Source organism: Haliotis asinina, chromosome 15 (assembly GCF_037392515.1).
Source record: "Haliotis asinina isolate JCU_RB_2024 chromosome 15, JCU_Hal_asi_v2, whole genome shotgun sequence".
NCBI lineage: Eukaryota > Metazoa > Mollusca > Gastropoda > Lepetellida > Haliotidae > Haliotis > Haliotis asinina.
Genome location: NC_090294.1, coordinates 39286261 through 39308635, shown reverse-complemented (window position 1 = coordinate 39308635; position 22375 = coordinate 39286261). Strand labels below are relative to the sequence as shown.

General features: G+C 37.6%; 1 protein-coding gene across 3 annotated transcripts in view; it reads right to left on the bottom strand.

Annotated features, from left to right (window-relative positions):
• The window catches only part of LOC137265352 (lysine-specific demethylase 3B-like), a 102254-nt gene that overhangs the window by 47634 nt on the left and 32245 nt on the right, over nucleotides 1-22375 (bottom strand). For 2 of the 3 annotated variants that reach the window (XM_067800737.1, XM_067800738.1), the window contains exons 2-4: nucleotides 19164-19316; nucleotides 12980-13096; nucleotides 1759-1971 (exon numbers count right to left, since the gene is read on the bottom strand). In XM_067800737.1, the coding sequence (XP_067656838.1) occupies nucleotides 1759-1971; nucleotides 12980-13096; nucleotides 19164-19316 (483 nt within the window). Of the gene's footprint in view, nucleotides 1-1758; nucleotides 1972-12979; nucleotides 13097-19163; nucleotides 19317-19435; nucleotides 19531-22375 lie in introns of those variants that run through there. The other variant, XM_067800739.1, reaches the window with a different exon arrangement.

The window sequence follows — 22375 nt, the reverse complement described above, 5'->3', positions numbered from 1 at the left end:
TGAAGCTGCACTCATTGCACATGCAGCAGCATGCTGGCTGTACTATGTGTGACCTTGAGTTGGTATGAAGTAGCTGCATGTCACCTGCAGTAACACTACATGTGAAGATAATCATCAAGCAGAAACATTACTCCAGTGATGCTGGGGTGAGTGTGTGTGTACTCAATGCTTGTGTGCTTGTAAAATGCACTATTAACACATCAGCGTGAATGCGTGTGCATGCATGCACAACACGAATACACAGTATTCCTCGATAGAACCAAATGTGTAATTCTCTGCGCATACTTGCATACTCCCTAGCATGAGCCTAACATAAGATACTTACAGCGTAATAATGTTGTCAGGGAAGATTTACATTAAACACTGGGTGTTGCCCACACGCTTTCACTTAAACATGAAGTGAGAAAAACCACATGAGTCACACTATGAAAGGTGTCTCTACAATGTACAGAACGAACAATATGACATTTCATTTGCATTCTACTTCTGTATATTTGTTCACTTAAAACGGGTGGCGCTTAACACTGTTCAGCAATACAACCAGAGCCATTAACAAAGTGGCTGTTGATGTAGTAAGTGGTTATTAGTGAAAGTCATGCATTTTGGGTATGATGACAAATCGACAAACAGACCTGGTATTTTGCAGCACAAGTTATAAACCAAACACAAAGTCAATCCAGAAGCCACACAAGCCACCACATTCCCACAGTCACAACTTGCAAAAAGCATGAGTAACCTAATAAGTTATCAGTGCAGGAAACATTATGCCTTCCATCAAAAGAAACCAGAGAAAATTTTGACACAACTGACGCCAACAATGGAGTGACTATGCTGAAAGAGATTTACGTTCTACCTTCCCAATCCTAATGTGTTGACAAATCACCAACAAGACAAACCATACATAAAATGTTTAGTGATGAACATGATTTCCACCTCATTAAACTGATTGATGACTTGCACTGGTATTCTTATCCTCATGTCATAAGTCTGAGGGCACAGGGGCTGGAATGTACATTCCGAAACCTTCTTCCTATCAGTGTCTCAGGGTACAAATAAAACTCTTGAGAACAACCATCCGCTTATGAATATACACAACACAGCAATTGACTCAGAACGTTTAGGCAAAAACAATAATCTCTGTAAATGGTTCATACCTTATAACATGCCAATTTCCATCTGAATCAAGAGATAACCCATTCTGCTATGAAAACTCATGAGATGAATAATACACTTTCTGTGCAAGCATAAAACTGTGAGTGAGTGAGTGAGTTTAGTTTGACACCACTTTTAGCAATATTCCAGTGATAACATGGTGAGAAACACCTCAAATGAGCTTCATGCATTGTGCCCATATGGGAAATTGAACCTGGGTATTTTGATGTGACAAGTCTTTAACCACTAGGCTACCCCACCTCCCCTATAAAACTGTGAATATAGAATCAACAGGCATTGACTCAGCCAATCCATAACAAGTAGTCTTCATTCTTTGTCATCAGAAAGAAGGAAGTTGTTATCCTAGTTATTGTTCTCACATCGACTAGTTAGTTTAAATGGTGCTTTGAATAGTATCGTGGTCTGTGACATGGCAGAAAAGACAGAAAGCTGGTATGAGTCTTTATCCCAGAAACACATTTTCGAGAGAAGCGTCAAAATGCCCTATCAGTGAATTCTATCACTTTTGCACAAAGGCTACACCTTGTAACTGACAATGAAAGTCATCAACATAGAATAGCAAATAAAACTGATTAATGAATGTACCTTAGTAGTATGGTTGTATGACTGTATGACTGCTGTGTACCACTGGGTGGTACCTTCAGCTCGATACACTTCCACTCGGTAGCCAACAAGAACAGTGGGTGTGGTCAACAGAATGCGCTGCCCATCCTGATAGTCCACCCAACTCTTGACAGCCTTCTGTACATCACCATCACCATACTGTAGTGCAAGTTCTTTTTTAGTTTCCTCTCCCTCCTGAAAATAAACAAAAGTAGAGTACAGTGAAATGCTTTCATAAATTTACCCAACATCAACACTTGAAAGAATCTATGAACAGCAAAGAAGCTGCATGTTTAAATAATGTTAATACACTGTGTGCAAACACCTGTTTTCTAGTTTAATTTCAATGCCAAATTTATTTTAACTCCAGGCCTTATCAAGATCTACCAAATGCTCAAAAATGGTGCCTGTGAAGGTCCGAGGTAGAATAGGCCTTCAGCAACCCATGCTTGCCATAAAAAGCAACTATGCTTTTCATAAAAGGCAACTAACAGGATCGGGTGGTCAGGCTCACTGACTCGGTTGACACATGTCATCAGTTCCCTAATGCGCACATCGATGCTCATGCTGTTGATCACTTGACTGGCTGGTGCAGACTTGATTATTTACAGACTGTCACTACATAGCTGGCATAAAACTAAACTCACATTCACTAAAAATGGCTTGAGGTAAAGCTTTCCTGAAACTGTTTTTCACTTTCAAAGTGAAAATGCTTGTCAAAACAACTTAACTGTGTTTAGAAATAAAATGAGGCTGTGAAGCTGTCAATAACTGTCAGTACATTTCACTCTAACATACAAACTTGTAACAAGCAAAGTCCCAAACTTGTATTAGCAGTTTTGTATCCATAATACAGAAACTCCTGGATGGCTTTCAACCATACACATCATCCTTCCATTGGAAGTGTACAATAGTCAGTAAGCTGGAAGGTCAGTAATTACAAGCCCCTAGTGCTAGAGCATAAACCAGTGTCAACTGCAACAGACAGGCTTTAGTACAGGAGTCCTTGACACAAATATGGCACTGTTTCAAATGGAGGAGGACAAAAAAAACCGATATATATTAGGCTTACTGTAGATGTGCCTGTTATTCTGATACAATATCAGCAATGCAAGGCATTACCTAATCGGAACACAGCACATGGAAGACCTGATAAAGGCTACTTCATGACAGGACTAGAGTGAACAAAGTGGAACAATGACTAGTCATGTTACCACGCAATTGAGAGCTCCAAGGAAAAATGCATGTAATCAAATTCTCATTTCTCACTTTTCCCCCTGGTTGTTATTGTGCAAAATTAATATTTTCTACATTGGATTCAAGACATGCGGGAATTCAATTATGTCACGACTTAACAGAGCACCATGAACATGCAAAATGCTCTATTCATCCAATGATCTAATCGGAGAATTCTGAGTGCTAATCGTGAATGAATCACTATTGGAGACACACATCTGAATCATTCCATATTCAAACAGGGGCTCATCCTTGCGATGTAATTGACACAACGTGATAAATCACATTTACTCACATTCAAACTGATGACACAAAAGACAGATGACACAAAGAATTGTCTCCAAACGTTTTGAAGAAATGTGGCACCACATTACACATTCATCGTCCTTGTTATGCTGGAAACCCTTTGAACAATGTCGTTTTAAAAACATGGTAGTAACATAAAATGAAATAGTTTAATACATCAAGTCATGATGTTGCCCTTAAGCCATCATTAAACAAATGTTTCAAGAATTATTAACCAAATATTACAAAAACAACCAAACCTACAATAATCCTTAAAAGTATTTCTCAAATTATGCCATTTAAACTTACATGCCAAATAAGCCCAAACAAGTTTAGCTTAAAAAATAAATAATTTTTCTTAAGCACTCTCAAAAATACAAAGTCTGTAAATCATTCAATTTTTAATGTTATATCTATGCCATGCATCTACAGTAAAGTCTAGTTCCTTTAACACTATATGTATCAAGTTCCAGAAGTACTTGTGCAACAGAAATTCCTGCATTCAGATTTCCCAACAAATCAGTGCCTACTCATCTCAAAGGTGACAATCTTGTCCAATAATGAATCACTGTAAACACTGTCACTGAAGTACTTACTTCTAGTCCAGAATTATCAACATCTGATCAAAAGTTACATCACAATGAGGACCTGCTTACAATCCACAGAGCAGACACCGCTTCCTCTACAACTGAACTGGCAGTAGCTACTGTGTGGTCTTGCTAGCCCTTACTTGACCCTGGTGTGAGAGACTGGCCTGAGAGCATCAGCAGCAGGACCCAATGGACACTAGCCACAGCTAACCCAATCAGGTGTTAAGGGCATACCAACACTGATGGCTGTTGTTACACATACACTGCCAGAACAAACACAGGCCTCTGGCAGGGTGGGAGGGGGCAACTTTGTGAGCACATGGTGTACACTTCTATCAGACCTGACTCATTTAGACCATTTTATATTGAAATTGTAACAGAATTATTCCATACAAATATTATCTCTGGATTATTTCATTATGCTTACTAACATTATCCACTGATTAATGGGAGAAATCAGAGCTGTTCAGTGCTCACATGCTGATGTTGTCCGAATGGGTTTACCAATGTTTTGAATGATAATTTAGTGACATTACGGCTAGAGTAACGGTGAAAAAAGGTCCAAAGTAGGTACTAAGCATTCAACTCTAGAAGAAACCAAGGGCTGCAACAACATCAAGCTGGTCATTATGTGGTGTGACTTGCTATTTCCCAGCCTGTCAGGAATATGCATTCATAGCCATCAGTCCAAAACAACTCCACAAGTTAAACTTGTCAGTCATGTCTGTGCAATACATCATCTGCAAGAGTCAGACTTCCTCAACATTTCTTTCTAAAGGTGAACATAAAATGTTTTATTAGTTTTCTGTTACTGGAACAGTAAATCTATAAATAGCAATGATCCCAATTTATGAACACACCATAGGTCACTGACTCCTGTAAGTTTTTATTTAGAATAGATATAACCACTGGTCACTTAGTCAGCGACCAGCAAAAACCTAGAGGGACAAGAGTATTTTTTTTCTCCAAGTGAAATATATTTCACAGAAACCATTTGTTTGAAATGAATGTAAGAGTAAGCACGTCCCATGGTTCCTATACTAAAGTACATCAGTGTCATCTCAAAGACACCCTGCCTTCATTTTCACATCCAATAAGATCACGTGTCCTTAGGACTCCCACTTGCAAAATATCTTCCAACTCTTTCATCAAACACCATATGGATTGCCTGAGATTATCTGTGTCTAATGATAGCCATAGTCTGTTCTGTTATTGTTCCCCAACCTTGCTTCTAGGACATACAACACTGGTGGACTTTGTTATTGTAACACCACACCATAAACATGTGAGGAACAGCTCCATGGTTCACTGATAAGGCCATCAATCAAGGCTGATTCTAGGTGGCTGTTGAACTGACAGGGAGGGTGTCAAGACAACAATATTTGGTATTCTTGTTCATTTGCATATCCAATCTCCACCAATAACAACATTTTATCTTCACACATCTCCTCAGACAATTTTCAACAACTTTATTCTCTTTCCACACTACTGTTTATCATTTGCAACCATTTCCAATGTCATATCTTATTACTATTAATATTTTTGTCAATAGATTTAATGACATGACATGATCTGTCCTTTAATATCAGCAACATGTATAGGAATACACAGCATTCTTATTACTGACTGACCGACTTTTACGCAGCTTTCAGCAGCATTCCAACAAAATCATGGCAGGGGACACCAGAAATGAGCTTCACACATTGTACCCATGTGGGGATTCAAACCTGGGTCTTCGGCATGACGAGCCAACACTTCAACCACTTGGCTACCCCACCACCCCACATTCTAATTACATATGGTCTGAAACAACAATATATGTTTCTGAAACAAAACCTTTTTGGACCATGGACACAGAACGGTAATAAATGCAAACTTGATCTCGTCGCTTCATGGCTGGAATAATGCACATGTGATGTAAAGCCCAACTCAACTGAAACAACAATACCAGCATCCAAAATTAATCCTGAAGTAAACGAACAGATCATGAATGCCTAGTGACCTAATGAATAATTTTGCAATGCTACTTGGCAACAACTTTGGTACAATTCTCAAAACTTCTACCTTCCTGAGTAATCAATGGTGGTTAATCTACTGAATCATGATTAATCTTCATGTCCAAGTTCAAACTTCAACAGTCCATAGCTCAAGGTCACATTTACCAGCTGACAAAATCCATAACATTTAATGACTTACGTATACAACATCGAATCACTGCACAATATAATATAATCCAGTACAAAATCCTAGATTACTAAAACCGTTACAATACTGAGATATTCACAGCACTCTCATTTTGATTCAGTGAATATCAATGTGTAATTAGCTACAAACTTCTGTATTCAATGGGCCTATTGCTGCTGTGACATGAATAGATTTATTTGAGAATTCCATGCCAGAAGCTAATTTCCATAGCACACTACTAATCACACACAACTGTATATTAGGAGAAACTGAAACTGCTAGTACCTGTGTGAGGACGTCAGCAATGCTATGAGGACCAGAGTTTTATCTACACATGGTGTAGTACTTAGAAGGCTAGTCATACCAGAGACCCAACATATCTTATCATACATGTCCAATATCTTTACATCTCTAGACTAGAGTTCAAGAATATTCTTAAGTGATTACTCGAACAGGAGGGCGAACAATATATAATTTTTTTTTCTGCTCCCTTTCAAAAAAAGAAAAGAAAGTTAAGTCTTGTTAATCCGACATCGTTCATATCACATCTAGTTGTTGGATTAACAAGGATGTTGGATTGAATAAATGAGACTAAGTTATGTTTATTCAATTTGTTACAAACAAAAGCGTGGGATAAAGCAGATTGTCGGATAAAAGCAGGTCTAATTAACCATACTTGAGTGAACGCGTGCATGCACACACACACCTTTTTGCCTTGGATAAAACATCACTGTGGACATTTGAAACCAAATTCAGAAATGTTCCAAAGTACCTATGCTCCTGAAAGACCATCATCACATAATGGTTTTGTTAAATTTTCCTGTGAATGTAAAATGTTACCCCCAATTCCATTGTTATAGGAAATTATTCCTTGATATATGAATTCTTGATTCCCTCATACTGAATGTGTGAACTGAGCTGCTGTTCCATCCCAAAGGATTACCCATGGCAGTAATTTTTCTCAAATCTGAGTGAAGGTCCCGGGGTAGAAAAGGCCTTCAGCAACCCATGCTTGTTGTAAGAGGTTACTAACGGGATCGGGTGGTCAGGCTCGCTGACATGGTTGGCACGTCATCGGTTCCTAATTGCGCAGATCGATGCTCATGTTGTTGATCACTGGATTGTCTGGTCCAGACTTGATTATTTACAGACAGCCACCATATTGCTGAAATATTGCTGAGTACGGTTTAAAACTAAACTCACTCACTCACTCAAATCTGAAGTTCGGTTTTGACATCCTGTTGTGCTGCAGGTCAAGTACTGCAAAAATCCTCAATCATTCAGATGTAGACAGGTCATTTGAGACGAGCACTTATTATAGCTTAACAAGAACAAAAGCATCTGGTATGTATTTGAAGTTCAGCATAAAGACACATACAGATCCACACAGGTTTTGGACTTTTCTGCATCAAAATACACAACATTTTCCTCATAGTCTCCTGGGAATGTGACAAACAGTGAGTAAAATCAGTTGTGAAAGTAGCAGCGTTGAAATGAACAGACTCTCCTTAGAGACTGCATGACCTTGGAATGAACTTCATTTGTCATTTGTTGTGGAAGCATAGAGTTGTGATTACCAAGTCTGTCCAGCTCACAACCTAAGACCTGCCATATAAATCACCCTAGCTGGCCAGACATAATGTTGTGTTCAGACAGGGCATTATGCATAAGGTACTACGGATGTCATTAATCTGACCCCCACTGGGATATATCACAGCAAATGGAATTTTTACTTCAGGGAATATCTTTCAGTGGATATTCTTCATTTCAAAATTCCATGGCATTGTTGGTGTGCCACTACATGTCTGCCCTGATGTTCATTAGCATTCATGGGAATGCGGCATGGGATTCAAGAATCGGCACCAACAGACACATTATGGCTGGATACAAATGAGTGTCTGCTTCATCCTTTTTCCACCCAAGTCTCCGTAATGAAACAGCATTAACAAAAACTGTCAACATCAAAATCTTGCTGATAATTATAGGTTTTAAGTCTTTTTATTCATTTTTCTGCAAGATATTACACACATTCTCCACAAGGGCAGGAAGACTGATACTTCACACAAGATCATGACATGAAGCATGAAGAGTCAAGGGTCCTTGTCAAAGCAGTAAATATTCTTTTTATGGAAAGTGGTGTTTCCATTGATTAAAACATGACAACAGCGAGACTAAATGACTCTCATGAAACACATCCATCCGTACGACTCCAATCAATATACTTACATTACAGTCAAACTCTGAAGGCTGAAGGGTAATTCAAAAACAGGCGTCCATCCATAGATCAGTCAATAAAAACATCAGCATACAAAACACTGGAGATGGTTATCTAACACAACACACAAACTGGATGGAAAGACAATTTTAGGCAAGTAGACTAAAAGATTTTGGAAATGACCAATTCTTTTCAAGCCTACAATCTAACAGATAGACACATGCTTGAGGCAGTAAGGTACTGATGGCAACTGTTCACTCTAGCATCTGTCAGTACCCTGTGAAAAGACAGAAAACATAATTCTAGATGTTCACTTTAAAAAAAGCTCAGAACATCTGACTGAGAACCAGGCAGGTAGGTCTATGACAAATCCTCTAGGCAGAGAGCAGCTGACACCATCAGTTATGTGGAGCAGGCAGCCATGCAACATGTGTTACTATTTCTACACTGATTACTCGCCTCCAGCAACTTCTAGTGTTAGGCAAGAGGACATGAGTGTCTGGCAGACTGCCAACTGGAACTGCCGGGTGACGTCAATGCAATTACTTGAGTTACATCACGATTCCTCAATTCCATCTTTCATGTAACCTTAAACAGTATCTTGTAACACATACATCATTCACAGTCTCACCATCAGTAGTACCTAGTGAGTACTACTGGGATGTGTGTAAACAATACTGCCCAATGTTCAACTGAATTCCCACAAAGTTTTTGACTTTGGGCGTGCTACCACAAATGAATTATGCATGGCACATTAAGTTTGGCACTAAGAACGCCTTCAAAATTTTTTCACGCAGTTGTCTTAACATATAAAATGTGAATTATTACTACCACATATCAATGACAAACCATCTGTCCATGAATTATTTGGTGCTTGATAGTACACGACATTGTCATGTCAAAAGGTGACACAAGATTTCATTTTAGTTTTAGCCCTGCCTCTATCAGTCTCCACCTCTTCAAACATGTACAACCGCACAATGAATAGAATCTGCTTGTCATGTTTCATGCTACAAGGTCACAGGTGATGTTGATCATGCTTGTTCTCACAATGAACACTGCAGGTATTGTTCAAACTCATATCCACCCTGAACATTAGTGCAATCATGTGTTGCCAGTCTACCTACATGTAAATCACAACAAAAGTAGGACGCTAGGTGAACAAAGTTCAACATTAATTCAAAAAATAATTACAGCTAAATGTCAGAGAATTACAGTAATACCCATAATTGTTTTATCAAAACCATCTTTCTTTGCATGATTATTTCCCTCCCAAAAGGCCAGTCATCTAATATTACTCCCTTGAAGTCTGAGACAGGTTTTACACATTGTGGCTCATTGTCACCAAAAGTTAATTTGCAATGGATATTGCTACTACATTACAGCACGTTTTCCTACTCATTCTCCTGAGAATTATCTCATCCTTTCAAGCAAGCTAATTAAATTTGGTGAAAATGCTGCTTCATCAAAAATCCCTTTTTTGTATGACAAGTTGATGAACGACAGGACACAAGAAAGTGAAAACACAAAGCAATGCCTTGCTTGAGAAGTTAATGTGAGAAAAATTCAATGAGTTGTATGACCCAATGAAACTCTTGGAGCAAATTGTCAGATGAGTCACAGTAGAGAATGTCGAGGGCTGCCAACAACTTCAGACAATGAGGTCCCAGGTTTCTATGAAATATGGTGGCAAGCTCATGACACTTCTAGCATGACAGTAGGCGACAGTATTATGACTGGGCAACACCACAATTTACTGCCCATCATGTACATAATTCCAAACCAAAAGTGGTTTGTGAAAGGCAACATTTCAACAGCACCACTGCCGTTGAGGTTAACATAACATAAATCATTTCCAATACCCTAAACATTCAAAAGTACATAACCAAAACTCACTTAAATGATCGATCTGACCTGGTTTTGGATGACAATGAATGAGGCAAATACATGCAGAAATAACCATTATCATTTGTTCACAACAGCAAACATTGTTTTATAAACAAAACCACAACCAATACAATTCTCTTGATCTATGTTCATAGGATTTATATAATGTCCTACAGCAAATATATAGGCACCAGACACATATCTATCATCTTCAAAGACAAAATGCATCCAATAACACCTCAAGGCCCTATTGATCTAACATAAAGCAAAGCAAGTGGGTTTGTTTTTTCCTTTCAGCCTCTGAAAATAGATGCTACATTGAGGTTGAACCAGCTGGAGCTGACAGATACTGCAAGCTTGTTGGGGCTGGTTGGATTAAAAACTGGCAAAGCTATTCCCTGGTAAAATATTGATCTAGCCTGCGAGTTGATCCGTGCTGCCAGTGCAAGTCAATGGTGACCTGAGTACACAAGGTATTTCAAACAAGCCATATTGATCTCAGTTGGGGGGCTCCACCTCTTCACAACACACCAATGTCACAAGAAATTTGTTTACGTAAAATTTGTGAAATGATACATGCTGGCTTTTCCAATAATAATATGGAGTTGGTGAATTGATGTCCTCAGTAATATCACATTTAATTTATAGTATTAGTGAGCCATCTTCTACTCAAGGTGTTTCTGATATTAAACTGGATAAAACAATATTGACTTCAAAGTGACCTTCCACAATTTGTAACTTCAATATCATGAAACGTAATGTATTTAATATACAGACAGGCTTTGGCAACACTTTTAAGATGTCTTAAAAGAATTTCCCATCAACATTAGATCCTAAGCCAAGAAATGAAAACATGTTGTTTCCAGTTTCAAACAACACAGGGATTAGCCAAACAAAACTATTTTCATGATTGGCATCTTTGAAGCAGGACTGAACAATTCTGAATACTATCTGATTCAGACAGATTGCCTTAAACACAGAACATAATTTCCCACACATTCCACACAGGTGAAACAGCCACCATTCATTAAGAAAAAATGCAACCTTTACGGTCTATCAAAATGAATTTACATTAAATCATAAAAAGAACAAAAAGTGTGCTGTCTTCCTTTCCACATACCATCAACAAAGGACGATGGATGCCAGCCTTAGACAAATGTTAGGTTTTAAAGAATGCTGGATGAGGATATTACACAGTATTGGGCCAGCTATCTAATAAAGAAACATCTGACATTAGGGCACCTGCTGAGATGAGTACAACACTGCCCAGTGTCTGAAAATGGCCTGTGGTTGACCTGTCATTGTGGTCAGATGAATGACCCACACATGACCTTGGGTCAACGGTCAATGTGTGAAATGAAGGAATGCAGGTACATCCCTTTCCTCACAACACATTATTGTCCGGCCACAGGTCAAAACAGAAGGCCACCACTGTGGCAAACAGAAGGGCACAATGACATTTAGATCCTGATGTCTCTATTAAACGATATCACCTTATTAATATTTTTCTGTTAATGTACCACATATAAGAAATATGATTATTTCATATTGTGCCAGAAGAATAGGTTCCGCAATGGTGTAATTTATGTAATAGTTTTACTATTATCAGTATCAGTAGAAATCAATAAATGATATGACTTATCATATTTAATGCATGTATCAGCTGTTCATACCCAGACATTCGTGCGGGTATTTCTGCACTATGTAGGCATCTTGCAACCACACTTCTAGGTTCCAACTTGATTTTTGCAGTATGAAATTATAATGAATGTTGTCATGTGATATTTCATGCCTCTACCCAAGGAGTCTCTGCCATCAAACTGGATGAAACATTATTGACTTCAAACCATACCATTGTGAATACCACTATGAATATACTCGTACAAAAATCATCTTTTTCATTGTAAATTATTTTAGCTTAACTGTCTAACCTGATTTGATGACAATGAAATGTGAACGTCATTTCGCACATACCAATGCCTTATCATAAAGTTCTTTCAGTATATTACATGACCGTCCTACCGCCAGTATGTGACAAAGGGAAATAGCCCTCCACACAATATTCTCTGACATATATACAATACATAAAGTGTTTATAACTGATCATGTTTCATGTTGACTCACTAGTAGGAGACGTGTTTATGGTTTATGTAGATTGGAGATTCAGCCCTGACCTTCAGCATGGTGACGCAGTAAAACTGGTGTAACATACCAGTAGTCATCTTTAATTACATCTTTCATTTCTCATATCCGAGTAGCATTATTTGTTCAACCACACAATTCTTTAGCCTAGTGCTTGTAATAACAACTCATCCACATTGAAATTAATCTCAGCTGAAAGTGGAACTATGCCGTTCTGACAGCACATGTTGTACACAAAATAAACACTTATATGAGTGTGGAAGATGGCCCAAATCCACATAATGCATTCCGGGAAATCTATTCAAACAGAGAATTACTAAAATATTTCAACCAAGTTTCATGTACTCACTACAACTAGTGCAAGGAGCAGAGAGATCTTAAAAGTAATTTTGCAGAACAGTGACCAATCATCATCCAAAATGTTCTAAAGATTACCTGTCTATAATCAGACAATAATTTATGAAGTCTCGTGAATTTTTTTGTCGGACTGACTCTGAAAAATCCCTATTTGTGTGTCACAGAATCCCATAAATTTTGTGGGTAGTCAAAAGTCTTCACTGTGAAGAACAGCAACATGGAGGATAGAAAACATACAATGCCTCGAAGCATAATGTATTAACACAGGTGTATCCATTTGATCAATGATCGTGAAAACATTACTTACCTGGTAAAATGAATATTCCTTCTCTTCCACAAAGCCCACTGATCTATCAAGGAGATACTCAACAGGTTTCTTTCTCCCTGACGTCAGTCCAACTTTGTCTACGTATGATTTGTAACACTGTAAACAGAGAAAACATTTTATTATGGATCAACTCAAGACTGTGATGTGATGTAGCAGATCAAATTATCAGGAACAGGCATCGATACTAACCAGTCTGTTAAACTCACCATAAAAAATGCAAATTTGGTTAAATCATAAAATCAAACCCTCCATGCACTAAAGTCTTCCTCGCTACCAACAAACCTACCAAACAATGACGGGCTGACATGAAATAACAACCATTCACTTTCAAATTTCTTATCACCGTACTATTTAGAGAGGGCAACACTTGAACATATTTCCAACTATCCATTTTCGTGCCACATTATTTGGAAACCATGTATTGAAAGATTACTTCAATAGTTCTCAGTCATAGAGGATGTTTACATTTTCATAAATAGTTGACAGAGACCTCCCAAACAACAATGCCAGCGAGATAAGAAGTGTCTCCAATGAGCTCGGACAGATTGAACTGAACGTTTGCCAACTCCACCCAACCTATAACCACCTGAAATCGTGTGGTGGTTGGAAGTATTGAGCTAGCAGGCAGGTCACGACAACAATAGCAACTCAGTCCTCTAAATCGTGCTCGGAGCTTGCACAGTGGCGAGTATATCAACTTCTCTAATAGGTAGAGAGGTAGCCTTGCATGCCTGATAACGTTCGTTTCTGTGCAAGAACACTCTGCAATGGCCCAAATAACCTGTTGGCCCTTCTGTCTCCAAATGGAGAACTGACATTCTGTTCCCTCTTTGTGAAATGCACACAAAATCCTAACAAATATTTACTATGGGCATTATTTGCTTCCAGCTTGCTCTGTCCTACACCAATAGAATTTAGCTAAATAGGACTGATTGTAATGGGAGGAAGCCAGAAAGCTTCATACATGAGGGTAGACAATATGGAGGTGAAAGAAAAGAACATATTGTGAGGTGGTACAATGAGAACGTATAAGCCTGTCCCCACCTGATGAAATGTTAAACCTATCAAAAATTTAACATCAGCTGAGTTTACTACTATTTTAGGATATCATGTCTTAATGAAGGACATCACAAAGATCATTCTGACCTTTAATGGCTGATGCAATGTTAACTCATTCAGGAAGAAAAATCCATTAATGTATGAATTCATATGTATTATTCTTGCACATTTCAGTCACAAAAAGAGTAAGTTCATTTTGTCTATTGTAGGAGGATACGATATGAAGTCCACAGTTACTAGAGAAACCAGTGCCCATGGGAGAAATGACACAAACTCAAGGCTTAGAGACAATAAACCTGTCTCCTACACAGCAATGTTTTTCACATAGCCTCAAGTGGGCCCAACCATGAAAGAATATTTGACATTTGACCATACAAAATACCTCACAAATTTTTACACAATAAATCAGCCAAATACAAACACGAAACTCAATACCACAATTTCTATGCCTTATACAAATGGATAACAGTCAGAATGTTTGGATTTATATTAACAGGTTCAACTTACACTAATTCCATCAGGCAGCCTAGCTTTCATATTATTACATTTTGAAATCAATCATCTTTCATGGACATATTTTGCACTTAACACCTTTTCTCGGTCAGTAATGAACAGGCAGTTTGTATCAGTAGCACTTGATAAGATAACCCTGACAATTTTGTTCAAAGTCCAGAAGCCCACATGCCACCTGAATTTGATTTCCCATAGCCTGTCCAGGTAGCCGCAGCTTGGAATTGATTAACCAAGTTTGTTAGCTACGAATATTGACAGAAAACTTGTATATCTCTGCAACGTACAGCACAAAAGGGGGTTGACAGAATAATCCATAACTGTTTGGAACAGGGAAGCCAAATGACACTACACATTGATGACATGTGCGGCCCCATTCCAAATAAACCCTAGAAATAACAGACTTTCTGTTATCAGGCTTCAATCCATTCCTGCTCTATGGTCCGTCACTGTGTGCCCATGGGCTTCCATTAGCTTGTGGCATTATGTACACATACACAATGAAGGCTATAATTATATATTGATCTTGAGTTGCCTAGGCTGTCCCTTCTGACATACAGCTTGCATGTGACCGCTCCATTAGGCAAGCAAGTCTGCTTTAGAAAAGCATTGTGCTGGTCAGGACACAAGCTTTAAAAGCATACATTTTCATCAGAGCTGAAAGCATGATTGTTGATAACACATTCCTCTACAACCGTTACTGCACAAAAACTCCATTACAGGATAAATTCACAACAGTAAATGAAATTGTATGAGGATAAATTCCTTTGATTGGATCCTTTTAGGAATCACTTAAAATGAGGCAATCATTTATGATTACTACATACGACCTATGCATCAACAATTAGAACAGTTTTTTACATCTAAACCATGTATTCTGCAGCAATTAATTTCCCTGTATTAAATAGATTAGTGAAAATAAACACAATCTTAAACCTCCACTCTGCACTAAAACTGTACCTTGAAAACAACTAAAATCATCAAAATCACAAGCATAAAGAATTACAATTACTCTGGAAATTTTAAGCTTCCACATCCCAAGACTAACTACTGGTTTTTGGTGCACTTTCATGTTTGTACAATTCATAGTGAATGAAAATAATAATTTGGTGTGTCTCAACACACTGTATATCCTGTAACTAGCACAAATTGATATTAATAAAAAAATTCACTTAACCAGGTTGATTCAAACCTAACCTCTTCTAACATTTCAAATAAGGCCAGACCAATTTTATTTCTTGTTTTATGGATCCACCTGCCGTATTTTTTCAAGAATGAGAAAAAAAATAAAAATTAATTTCCCATGCTCAAACAATAAAATCCTTATGTTTTTATCAGCTAAAATTTTAAACTCACAAGAAAATATTTTTTAGGGTTTTTTTTCACCCATATTCATTTCATAAACTGCCAAAAAGTAAAATATTTTGAGTATTTAGAGGGAATATTACATTGATTGGAAATTTTATTTTTATTTTTTTTTCCAGCCTGCCTTTAGGTTTTCAGAGGACAAAAATCCGTAAAATAAGAAGTAGAATTGGTCTGGCCTAATCAGTTTTCTTTTAAATGCAACCACATTGTAATTTTTTAAAGAAACATATCAACTGTGAAAAATTTGATTTCAAAGGTGCTTGCAACAGAGGACAAAATCAATTTCCATGTGATCATCTAAATTATGCAGCATACATAGTGGGCCACACAGAATCATCATCACCTGCCTGAACAGGTTTACCAAAACCAAACAGCCTTCCATTACTGACAGCCTCCATGAATGATGCAAGCTTTTCCATAACCAGAAACCAGCATAAAATTAACAAAATTTATGAATACTTCTTGGACACAAAAGATATGTGAATGTGCAACAGAATTTCAACTATGATGCTGATCAGTAATTAAAAAAACCCCCAAATGCTGTTTTGAATAGAATCATATCTCAGGGATATATGAATACTAAAACACAGCAACCATCTGTTCAGATGACACACACATATATAAGCATACAATGAGCCCACGTTGCATGAATATTTTCAGCTACCAGGTAGACAGCAATAGTAGTGGCAACTTGCTGGCTGCTACTCACTGGCCAAGCCACATATAGAACACAGAAAACAGCTGGGTCTGACAGACAGAACTACTTTCAGTGAAAAACAAGCAAAGCTGCTTTGAGACGGCCCCTTGAAAGCTGATAATGCCAAGGTTCAGAACACAGCTATCCATCAGGACTGGCGCTTGAAAGGTTCAATCTCAGGGGCCAACCAACCCCTGGCCTAGTTTACCATCTTGATGCATGCTAAGTAACACAAACAGTAAGCTGAGGGACAGCAGTTACTCAAAGCAATTTCACCCAACTTGTTTATAACAACTGGTCACAGCAGTCTGGGCCTGACAAGTCTCGCTATTCTATTCCAGCCAATGAAGTTCTAGGTGTGTCCGAGAAGACACAATTAGATAATGCTCCTTGAACGCATGTATTTTTTATATCTTTGCGAGCAGTGTTTATTATTGATTCCTACCCAATTAGACATAGAAGCTCTCCCCAAATAATTCATGTAGTCCCTTGTCACTCAAGCAGAAGAATTGACATTGTGAAAAAAGAATCATCCAAATAATTGGAATAAAAATTCAGCAGGAAATATTTTCATATCACTCTTCTTGAAAACTTTTTCAATAAAAAGAAATGGATCTTTCAGATGGTCTTTTTTCCTGGTAATTTTGTTATTCTAAAATACTACCTTGAACTATAAAGTGCTCCCAATGCATTAATGTCACTAAAATTACACATACATTAGCCAAATTCTGTAATTACATCTTATCAAAAGAAATTATTTTTAATGGTTAACACTTCCACTGAATGAAATAGTATCTGAAAAAAAATTATGTAGAAACATTCTGCATATCCTGCACACTGAGATGAATTCAAGTTCAAAATCTTATCTTTGAGGAGATAAAAATCACTTCTGTTTATCACACAGTGTTAATACATAATAAAATCCATGAAAAATAATTTACATGTGACAAAAAACTGTCACAAAAATGTCCTGTTTACCAGTACTGAAAATCATGTCACCGATGCGACATTTTCAGATAAATATAGCCTCATTAATATCACCAAGGCAATGAGGTCACAGCTATGGTGATAAAATGACATTCGCTTCCTCTGCCATCTCAAATGGTCATGACCAGGTATGATAATGAAATATTGAATTAACAGATGTAACACAAGTAGCCCTGTCTGTTTGGGCATCAATAACCACCGGCACTGTGAACACTAGCCTCACTGCTCCTCTTCCTTCTGCCCTTCCAAACAAATCAGTACAAGAATAAAGGGGCCTCAGGAGAGAGTTATTAGCAGTGAATCAATATCCCAAGTTCTATGGTGAGATGCAGAAAGGTTACAATCAATACAGCTTGAATGGGCTGGGCTCCACTCCAATGAGATGTCTCGATCACAGGAAATAGAAGACTGCCCAGCCTTGATTAGCTAATGCGGTTTTTACACCAGTTCACCATACATTACTTTTTTAATGATTTGGAGCGAAAGTTTCCATTAAAAAAAAAAGAAACAATACAAAGACACTTGCAATTTGTCAGAAAACAACTTTGTTAATGATGCTGTTTTGTTGGGTTTTTTTTGCTTTTGATACATTGCTCACAATCTAGACAGATTACCTTTGTCTTAAAACTGATGTTACAGCAATGCCACTATCACACCTGCGTAATGATAGATACTCAAGGGATCAAAAGGTTTAAGATGAAATAAAAAGCTAAAAATATAGTTACAACACACTCTCTATAACAGTTAATCACTACTGGTAATTAACATGAAATAACTACATTGATATCAAACATATAGTCAGGTAATTACTAAAAAAGACTTCAAACACATACTGCATTTCATATAGAAAAATTCCCTAAATTCTTTCTTCAGTTTATTAATGAGTTCTTCCATATTTAGGAAAAACATATAGTCAGGTGAGTACTAAAAAAGACTTCACACACATACTGCATTTCATACAGAAAAATTCCCTAAATTCTTTCTTCAGTTTATTAATGGGTTCTTCCATATTTAGGAAAAACATATAGTCAGGTAATTACTTAAAAAGACTTCACACACATACTGCACAAAGAAAATTTCCCTAAATTCTTCCTCCAGTTTATTACTTGAAAGCAAATAATGCAGGAACTGCAACAACCAAAACCAAAACTTCAGTCACATTTTTGTTCAAACATTTGTTTACACATAAGCATAAAACTTAATGTAAATGAGATGATAAACTGATAATTTCAGCAAGAAGAAATTTCATTTAAAGTCAGTTTAGGTTTGTCCTAACATCACAGATTTCATCAATCTTGCCACAGAAAACCAATCTGCTACATCACAAACTCTACTTCATTACCACCTGAAACGTCAAGCTTTATGAGCAATTAGGTAACACTGACAAACCAACGATTTCACTCAATGTACAATCTCCCAAAAAGTTTTCACCAGTGCGCGCTTGTGGAAATAAACTAGTAATGGCTTTCCTACCTGGACGGTTGAAAGTGTCTGTCATCAGATACAACATGCTGATAGAATACGAGCATATCTAAAACTTACCAAAGCTGGCCAGGTGACTTGATTACGAGGCTTTCCTGGATCCTGTCGCTCTGCCCAAACAAGAGTATGCTCAACCAAAAACACTTGAAAAACCTCGTGTACTTTAATCCACTCTCGCTTTTGCCAGTCACGGTCATCAAATTCCACCAGAACCTGCAAAAGTTATAAGGGTCAATTGACAAAAGTGTTGAGAGTAACAGAAAGCAGGCTATGAAATTCCAGGATCGATCTATCGGCAAAAAGAGTTGATGCAAAGTTGTTTGTTCACCGACACTAGATAATGTTCCAGACTGTAGCCATCAGCGAACTGCAGTCAGCCAGCTAGCAAGCCTCAACGGTGGAGCAAGGTGAAGGTCATACTAATAATAGCTTCCCACAGGAAGAAAGTGCCTGCTAGGCAACTGGAAGAGTGAGAGAGGGATGGGATGACTGCCTGGGAACATGACACCACTACATTAGTGCAAAACCTGTGGTAGACATGATAACCCATAGCCTGTTATTACCTAGGCTACTCTTTCAACATTATCAATCAACATCAAGCTTAGACAGAATATTAACACAACAATGCTTTGGAGGTGTTTAACATACTAATTGTATTATACAAGCTAAATGGGTTACCTAAACATTTATTATAATAGATCTGAAGAGGAATCTTATTCAAACTTTAAGCATCAAAGGCAGTTGTTAAATTAGGTCATGATTTCTTGTAAGCTCTGTAGAACTATTAATATCCCGTAATGCATGAAAGGGTAGCAAGCAAATTGCTTGAAATTGTGTCTAATGTATTCACACGTTATGAATCTCCAAGATCAATCAAATAAATAGACAGACAGCATGAACTGAGTTACAGCTAACAAAATAGATCTGCTTTCTTTGTTTTTAAGGGCATAAATTATATAAACTTCTGCCGTGTTTCATTTCTTAACAGCTATTAGCAGAATCATCAGATTCAAATGGCTAATAAAAGTACCTGAAAACCATGTGAAGAGAGATACCATGAAAATAGGAAATTAACAAAATTATATGGCTCTCTCTGTGCCTGTTTTCTGATTATCAGTGGCCAGTGGACTTGGAGAACAGGTCTTGTCTGGCTCAAGGGAGGTAACTCTTGTCAACTATTGACCCCGATTCAAATCTTGTTTATCAACATCTATATAGTTCTGTTAATTAAGTTCATATAACTAAACAGATAGTTTCATACAAAAGATGATTTTAAAATACATGCCACTTACAATTTTGGGCAAAAGTCACGCTTATTCAGATAGGAATCACTAATACAATGGTTTGAGTCACTACAAATATTTATCTCAAGTAAAAATTGTCATGGTACAAAATGTAAGACACTCACCAAAAACTGTGATGTGTACATGGAAATAGTTAATTTCTTGTTTTGTACTAGAAATACTTCAGAAATGCCATTCACTATCAAGAACTTTATCTTCATTGTGAAATTAAGGGACATAGTAACCTGCCTGCTAATATGTACATTGAATGACACATCATCTCCTTTCCAACATAACAGAATACAACACACACAAACACAGGAAACAAAATCAATGTAAACATAGTTCATAAGGCCAATGCTGAAAGATTTTCATGCAAAAATGACATTTCTCCAAATGAGTTCCTTTTGTTGATACAGTCACAGGACTTTTCTAGGTCTAGTCATTTATCAATATACTTCTACCTCATTTCAAGGAGCGGATCAATAAGTCTGAGCAGAACTAGTTTTCATCCATTTATTGATTAAGATGGATCAGACAGAGCTACACAACCACTGCTTATTTAGGAAGCAAGGAAAGTGGAGAGTTACTGAACCAGCAGGCTGATGCATGGAAGTTAATACTGTAAGGAAATTGCTGCGACTATTTCTAAACAAAACCATATCGGTGATCAGTGTTGGAAGTCAGGTATGAAAGTAAAATGGCTTTCCTTATGACCTTAGTGCTGAAGACCAAAAAAGTTAGCATGAACTACCTCAATCATATCAAAGTGGTTTTCGTCTCGTTGACTAAAGTCAAGACTTCAAAGGCGGTTTCAATATCACGAAAACACTTCTCCCTTTCTCTTCTCCATGAAAACAAACCTGTGAAGGTACGGGTTAGAATATTGGCCTTCAGTAACCCATACTTGTCATAAGAGGTGACTAATGGGATCAGGTGGTCAGGCTTACTGTCTTGATTGACACATCATAAGTTCCCAGTCGTACAGATGTGTTCATGTTGTTTATCACTGGATTGTTTGGTCCAGACATGATTATTTACAGACCTTAGTCATATAGTTGGGATATTGATTAGTGCAGCATAAAACTAAACTTACTCAATGAAAACTACAATAGAAGCTGTTGCTTTGTAATATATCAAATTGTATCAATGATGTCTTATTTGACTGTCTTCTTTCCACAAACAACCCACCTGTGACCAGGTGTAAAAACCTTGGAGTCAACTTTGTGTGCAGACTCTTTCAGTGTTGTCACAACCCCTAGTGTACAGTACACAACCCTGTGCACTTAAAAGAACCCAAGAATCCGTTGGTATATGATCAGATGGTGGCCATATGAACACGTGCATACACCTAGTTGCCGGGTACAGCAACATGTAGTAAACTTGGACAAAGTGCTGTGACCATGTGTCTCAGTCCACCCAGCTGTCAACTGGGTACCTCATTAGGATGAGAGAGCCGTAATAAACTCGGTGTGCCTAGTGGCAGCAAGAGTTATATACTCCCCAGGGAGTTGAGATTACAATACGATGTGTTGTTGAGATTGACATCCAGTGATCGAAGGCCTTGAGCATGCACTTGTAAGTGGGTATGTGCACTATATAAATATCCTATATTTATATCTATCTATTTATTTTGAGTGATCAGTGTTTACAGTAAGGGTGATATGGGGCTTGTGGTTATCATCTGTATCAAATCCATGAACACCGAAATCAGTCATTTTTAAATGACTTCTTGACTCTCAAACAGAATATTGAACCCTGCTTAATATGTGTGTTCATGCCAGCAGTATCCAATATTTTTGATACAGACAATAATGAAATCTGGCTCAGATACATCATTGGTTAACAACAACCTAGGACTCAGCTGCTCAGGTTATGGTGACATGCCCGGGTCATTTATTGTAATCACCTGACATTATCCAAGTTGTTGAGGACTTCTCAACTGTATGTAGTGTTCAGCTCCAGAATACATAAAACTCTTATGATGGA